The 7636-nt window shown below is 40.4% G+C and overlaps 1 protein-coding gene across 2 annotated transcripts in view; it reads left to right on the plus strand.

Moving 5' to 3' along the window:
* Positions 1-1246: 1246 nt before the first annotated feature.
* The window catches only part of sars1 (seryl-tRNA synthetase 1), a 9738-nt gene continuing 3348 nt past the window's right edge, over positions 1247-7636 (plus strand). The window contains exons 1-7 of one of the 2 annotated variants that reach the window (XM_007573351.2): positions 1247-1315; positions 2544-2696; positions 2914-2984; positions 3274-3354; positions 3446-3604; positions 6056-6199; positions 6382-6537. In XM_007573351.2, the coding sequence (XP_007573413.1) occupies positions 2561-2696; positions 2914-2984; positions 3274-3354; positions 3446-3604; positions 6056-6199; positions 6382-6537 (747 nt within the window). In that variant the 5' untranslated portion in view covers positions 1247-1315; positions 2544-2560. Of the gene's footprint in view, positions 1316-2543; positions 2697-2913; positions 2985-3273; positions 3355-3445; positions 3605-6055; positions 6200-6381; positions 6538-7636 lie in introns of those variants that run through there. The other variant, XM_016661362.1, reaches the window with a different exon arrangement.

The following is a 7636-nucleotide window of genomic DNA, read 5'->3' on the forward strand; positions in this document are numbered from 1 at the left end:
TCGTCCAACTTATCGGTGAGGAGGTGGGACGGGCCAAGGCCCGGGGAGAAGACATGTCTAAATACATGGCGGCTGTTTTCAAGTACTGCAAGGAACTGTGGCCCTGCACAGACCAGAGGCGGAACTAGACTTTTAAAGTTGGGAGTCCAGGGGGGGGGCAGGGTTATCTCTGGGGGGGCAAAAATGTAAATGTGTGTGTACAGTATACATCTATACTATAAATCAATATATGCATATATATATATATCCATCCATTTTCTTACACCCTTGTCCCTAATGGGGTCGGGAGGGTTGCTGGTGCCTATCTCCAGCTAACGTTCCGGGTGAGAGGGGGGTCACCCTGGACAGGTCGGCAGTCTGTCGCAGCGCAACACAAAGACACACGCACACACCTAGGGAGAATTTAGAGAGGCCAATTAGCCTGACAGTCATGTTTTTGGACTGTGGGAGGAAACCGGAGAAAAGTACCCGGAGAAAACCCACGCATGCACAGGGAGAACATGCAAACTCCATGCATTAAGACCCCGGGCCAGGAATCGAACCCAGAACCTTCTTGCAGCAAGGCAACAGCGCTACCAACTTCGCCACTATATAAAATTGCCTATGCAAATCAATAGGAAAATCCTTTCTGAATATCATCTCATGGACTCTCACCTAAATGCGTCTTTCTGACCTGGAGCTGACAGCGTATTTGACTCCGTGGTGCATTCGGGTTTGCTCGTACACCGCAAGATGTGCCTGGAAATACCTCTAAACAACTCATCAAATAAGGTAGGTCTTAGTGAATAGTTGGTGAATAACACCCTTAAATGGTTTTATTAAATGACGAAATTTGACCACAATCGCAGTCAGTTTTCTGACACACACACACGCAAAGAATTAGCACCCGCCACTGGCCAAATGCAGGTAAAAGTATGAAATGGCGTGTAAATTGGAACAACGCACTCGCCACTGTGGCGGGTTGACAATTTGAACAGAAAAAAAGAAGCTGCATTCAGTTTAAACTCCTGTCCAGGGTAGGAGTGGCTGAATGGACTACAGACTGATGCACATAGTGTATATGGGACGGACAAAGCTGTAATTTAACAAAAAAACAAAAAAAAAAAAAACGTCAAATATAATTTTTATCGACGGCGACAGCCCATTGGTTGATTTTATTGACGGACATTAGGCTTATCCAATGAAATCCCTCAGTCTTCCTATGCCTGCCCCTCTCCACCGAGGTTATAAATAGTGACATTTCAGGTGAGAGAAAAGTCAGCGGATCGGAGACGAGGTGGGACAGAAAAACTACGACAGCAAAAGCTAAAAGCGCGTAAGCCCATAAAGAAAAATGTCTCAAACTAAATGATTGCAAGAATATTATGGTTGTGTAGTTAAAGTTTGCTGTTAGTAATTACTTCAAATTAACTTATAAACTTCTGTTAAGGTGTCCATGCTTTGTGTTAAATTAGTAAGTACGGTAAACTGGTGAATTGGTTTTCATACTCATTGTGACGTATGTCATTTGCTTGTACCAGTGGGGTAAAATGTTCTCCTCCAGCCACGGTGGCTGGTGGAAATTTATTTTTAATTTCCACCCCTGATTACTCTACATATTCTTGGAAGCGAAATGAAAGATTAGGAATGCAAAGTATAAGCAACTATTATGACATTTTTATGTATTATTATTATTTTTATTTTTTATTTATTTATTTTTTTTTAGCAAATATGCATAACTTCTTCCTCTTATCCTTTATTGTCAGTATCTCTTCTGAATGATCACTAGTCCTAAAATGTGAAGAAAGGTAACTGGATATGATGGAACATTTTATATAACTTGCCAAATTTCTGCTTAAGAAAATCTGTTTCTTTTAGAAATGTGGGCTAAAAATGTTTTTGATGTCAACAAACTGTCCGTACTGTACATCTGAACGTTATCGATGAAAACTCCACTCAGATATTGATGCTGTCTGTGGCAAAGATTCAGTTCGGTTTTAGTATTGATTAAAAAAAAAGTTAAAGGAGGAGGCTGTGAAGAGTTATTCAAATATGTTCCAGTTGAATAATCTTACAAATAAATATGCATCACTTATCAAAAGCTGAAATTTAGTTTTTTCTTTAAATTCAAAAGTGCTTTAATAGACCCAAGAAAATTAAAAGTTATTTTTACTCATACAATTTTCTATGAATAGTTGTTCTAGATGCCAATGTCTGGAAGTTTGAAGTACTTTCAGGTTGAAACCATTTTAAAAGCTGGTCTGGTAGTAAATAAAATAAACCCTAATAATTCATACAATTAAAAACACGTCAGAAAATCATCTAAACATGCGCAAGGATGTTGTTTGTGAAAATTGCAATTTGACTTTGGTGATCATTTTTCAAAATCTTTATTCAGCACCTTGTGCACCTGAAAGCACTAACTTTGCGCCATACCCATAAGACAATGTTGAGAAGCGCAACTTACGTGACGGCGTGGTAATGCGGAAACACCTGTCGGATCTGGCAACCCGGTTAGCAGCTGGCTCTCTGGTGCTGCTTCATTCAGTCTCTCTCTTTGACAGGCAGGCAACGTGGAAACATGGTGCTCGACTTGGACTTGTTTCGGACCGACAAAGGCGGTGATCCTGAAATCATTCGCGAAACTCAGAGGAAGAGGTTTAAGGACGTTGCGTTGGTGGATAAACTGGTGGCCGCTGACACGGAGTGGAGAAAATGTAAGTGCGAAAAACACCGGTGCTGTTTGAGTCATGACAACTAACATTAGCAGAGCAGTTACTGACTCTTTCATTTTGGTTCAGCATAACACTGATATTTATGCATAAAATAACAAAATTCCAAATGTAATATTTAAAAAATTCTTACTAATATCATGAAAGATTTTATAGATTACAGATTTTTCCACAATGCACTGACTGATGTAACCTCTGACAGGCCGCTTCACTGCAGACAACCTGAACAAAGCCAAGAACCTCTGCAGCAAGAGCATCGGGGAGAAGATGAAGGTATGGATAATGCAGAACTAAATGCGGTTCCTTGCTAAAGTATTCACACACTTTGGTTTTCCCCAAAGTTTTCCGGGCTAAAACGGCAAACTTTAGTTGATTTCACTGTGGTAAAACAACACAAAATATTTCAAGTTTTGTGCGATTGCTCGTATGAAAACAGGAGTCGACCCACAGAACTGAAAAGACTTTTGGATTAGAGGCAAAACAACAACAGAAAACACTTTTTTTTCTCTCTTCTGCTTTTAATGTTGAATGGAGATTTTCAATCATAATTCTGTCATTGCAGAAAAAGGAACCAGTAGGAGACGATGAGTCTGTACCAGAGGAAGCCCAGAACCTGGAGGACCTAACAGCTGAAACGCTATCTGTGGGTGTTATGGACACATCTGTGCATGTTCTCCTCTCTTTTTTCGCTCTCTTTCTTACGTTTCTTTTTTTGACTCTCCTTCTTTGGTCAGGTGCTGACATTAACACAGATCAAAAAGGTGCGTTTGCTTGTGGACGAGGCAGTGGAGAAAACTGACCGGGAGAGGATGAAGCTGGAGGCGGAGAGGTTCGAGTATCTGAGGGAGATCGGCAACCTCCTGCATCCGTCTGTACCGGTCAGCAATGACGAGGTAGGCAGTGGATCACACCAAATGGATCTAGTAAAAATAGTGTTTAAATCTGCAGGTTCATCATTCTCATCTATATTCATGATTTAGCACATGATGGTACCAACAAAACAAAGTGGGGAAAAGATGCCTGCCAATTTAAAGAAAATGCAGTAAGAGGCCCTTCAACATGCAGCAACATTATGAGTGGGTCACTGGCTTGATAGAACTGGATGAGCAAAATAAGAAGATATTCTAAACTGGCTGAAATGATTAACCGTGATGAATCAATTATTGAAATAATTGTCAACTAGAAAATGCTGCAACAAGCTTTACAGAAGATACACCTGCATCCACAGGCTGTTCCACTCATCCAATAGGACAGAGGCCTCTTTCTCTTCATAAAGACACATAAACAAAGCCAACTTTAACTTTGACTTTCAGATGCGCCTGCATAAACATGCTACGGCACACATCAGCCTTTCCTGTGATGGAGAAAACATAAACAAAGGCTACTTGATTTTGAGTCTTCAAATCACAGACGCACACACACATACTTCCAGATAAATTACTGTATTTTCCGCACTATAAGACGCACCTAAAAACCTTCAATTTCCTCAAAAGCCGACAGTGCGCCTTATACAATATATGGACCAATATTGAGCCACAACAGGTCTAGCAACTACAGTAAGTAGCCGCCGACTTCATTTTCGCCCGTAGAAGAAGAAGCACGCGCTGCATGCTGGGATAGTTGTCAGAACGCTGGTTTGTTAATAAAGTTTGACTGACCTATCTACCTACCGACCGTCTAGAATCAGGTCATCTGCAGGTCATTTAGCACCACGTTCTCCACCAACATGCTGTGCACGAACGGAGAAGGGGGACCATCGTCCGGCCACGCCCCGGCCCAGTCGCGCAAAGCTCTCCTTGCCGACCGGAGTCGGACTGTTTTGTTGACATTCTTTATGTCAACAAAGTGGCTTTAGACATTCATCGGGGTGCTTCGGCTAGGGTTACCAAGGGACCAGCCCCTATACATTTAGAGCCGGGAAGGGGGCGGGGGAAGAGAGACAGAGACTGCGGCGGCGGTTGGTCTGTGTTACCCAGAAAGCAGTTGGGCACAATATCGCAACACCAACACCGTGAGTGAAACAATGACTGGGGCAGCCTACTATATAAAGTACTCGGGGACCTTTTCTTTATTATTACACATCCACATGTGTAGAGTACGTAACAAATCGCGTCCCGTATAGGTTCAATAAGGAACCGGTAGCAGCCCTAACTGTCGCGTCTGTTCTATGCGCCTTATTTATGAAAAAAGTTTTAAAATGGGCCATTCATTGAAGGTGCGCCTTATAGTGTGCATTTTCTCAATCGTATCCACATCACTCCTTTAGTTGCCAACACACCAAAACTATTTTTGTGGTGTTCAGTCTTTTTATTGCCATGAATTTTGATTTTGGAAAGTAATAGAACCATTTAACCATTGAATCTTGATGAAATAAAGGGGCAGGGCCTGTGGTAATATTAGGAGAGTTCACCACAAAAACAATTATTTATTATATATTGAAGACAGAAGCTTAGATTAGTTTGGTTTTAATGGGAAAATGATTTTTAAATGGTAGGATAAGTGTCCATTGAAAATATGTGGTTATAATGGGAGCTATAACCACACTTCAAGACCAAGATGGGTCTTGAAGTGTACACAAAGTGCATATATATATTGTTCCACATACCTTACAGTCAAAGGGACAAAGAAAGTTTAAAAAGAACATTAAACAATCCTGGCCAAGTTTCAGAGAATTAACCTTTAATCTCACTGAGTTAATGAGAGTGAAAAAAGCAGTAAGACAGGATGTGAGCCAAGGTGTCCAAAGGGTTAATGGGTAGTGTACTGAAAACATCATAAGAGGAAGTTTACAGTACATCACATACTGATTGACTGAAAACAGCAAATCAGTATCTGTTTACAGGTAACATACACTGATTTACTGTCAACAGTAAATCTCTCTGGAGAATGGAGATCCTTACCTTAACTTACCTTTTCTTGACTGAAATAAAAAAAAACTGTCAATATTTCCAAATTCAGATAAAAGATTAAACACAACTTGGCTGTGATATGCTTAGCCTTCCTGTTATCTGCTGACTCTCCTGCTCTCTCTGTCTTGTAACAGGAGAGAGACTTTAGCTGACATAGATTCCTTACGCTGACTTCATGGGAGGCATGAAGTCAGCGTAAACTCTTCTCTGAAGAGTAGCCATTTCCAGCTACTGAAGAGTTTCGGTACGCATTAAAAGATAGTATGGTTTTTAAACTTCCAACTTCCTAAGTCACTGCCCATCAGGCTGAAAGTTGTCTAATTTCAGTCAGAGCATCACTGCTATAACCTCACTGTTAATTTTCGATTGGACACAATGTAATAGATGGATAGGAACATTAGCTGAACACTTGGTGATTTTGAACTCTTCCATCAGGATGCAGACAACAAGGTGGAGCGTACCTGGGGCGACTGCAGCGTCCAGAAGAAGTACTCTCACGTTGACCTGGTGGTCATGATCGACGGCTTTGACGGAGAGAGAGGAGCCGTTGTGGCTGGGAGCAGAGGTTACTTTCTAAAGGTGAGCTTCTCTGTGTGTACCAAGGCAGGATTGCTCTGTTCCTCCTCTACAATAAAAATGTTGCGGCCCCAACTGTGCAGACATAACTCACGAAGAAGAACATTTCTGACCAAAGTTTTAATCCTTCACATGTACGTTCTGGAAGTGGCCGCTAACGTTTTGTTCTCCTGTTTTGCTCCCAGGGGCCCCTGGTGTTCCTGGAGCAGGCTCTGATCAACTACGCCTTAAGAATCCTCCACAGCAAGAACTACACCATGCTGTACACGCCGTTCTTCATGAGGAAAGAGGTGATGCAGGAAGTGGCCCAGCTCAGCCAGTTTGACGAGGAACTTTATAAGGTTTGTGAATCTCAACTGAATTCTGTAGTCTGTTTGTTTCAGTAGAGACTCTGTCCTGCAGGCTGTTCTTAATGGGGGATTAAATAAACTGTTTAAAATTCAAACATCTGAGAAATTAAACGAAAAATGGACCAGTAGGGAGATAAATTTAATCAGTGCACTGCAGTTGCAGTGGTGCCCTCTGGTGGCCATAACTAATAACTGCATTTTCTACATAAATCAGGACATTATCACCAGCTAGCTTTTTAAATAACTGTGATTTTTGTTAGGTTTTAATATTAGTTTCTCAAGATGTCTGCATTCTTAAGAACTTGTTGAGAATTTGTTTGATTTAACTAGAATTTGCTTAGGACTTATTATTTGGGATATTATAATTGAATATAACTATTTTAGTTGCAATTGTTTCATAGATTTAGTTGTCATTTTATAGTTAGTATCTGGTTAGAAAGTGGACTATTTGTGGCCTATGGCAAAGCGGACTCCATTTCCATAGTGATGACAATTCTTTTTCTAACAGCCGCACTTATTTATGTTTTCTTAGCTGATTTCCGACTCTCTGTCATGCATTAGTACGTATGATTCGTTCATTCTTAATTCACTAAAGTTCATCTAAAAATCCACCCGACTCCTTTTCGTCATTAAATCAGTCAGATATTCAACAGAACTCTTAAATTAAGGCCGTAAGTCCTCATGTAACACAAATTAAGGCCTTAAAATGCATTTTGATAGAAAATGAAGATTAATAAAGTAACCAAGAGTAACCAAAACCAACCAGGTTTTCTCCAAATATAAAATCATTTTGAGTAATATTGTTTTGTTTTTAAGTATGAGGTGCTAAACACCATTGATGGTAAGAGAAAACTAACACAATCCGAAGGTTAAAGTGTCTTGGATTCTCTTAAAAAAATAAGTTGGCTATACAGATCTTAAGTTTTGTCTTGGTAAGTCTATTTAATCTTGTATATTTAAAGTATTTTTGCCTGACTTTCTTCCAACAGCAGGACAAAAGCAACAAATTCTGCATTTTTTTGCCCACGTAATCCAACAGTGAAATCACAATGCATCTTAAATCTGTTGTAATCATCGTTGACTTCCTGCC

Source organism: Poecilia formosa, unplaced genomic scaffold (assembly GCF_000485575.1).
Source record: "Poecilia formosa unplaced genomic scaffold, Poecilia_formosa-5.1.2 Scaffold326, whole genome shotgun sequence".
NCBI classification, from domain to species: Eukaryota; Metazoa; Chordata; class Actinopteri; order Cyprinodontiformes; family Poeciliidae; genus Poecilia; species Poecilia formosa.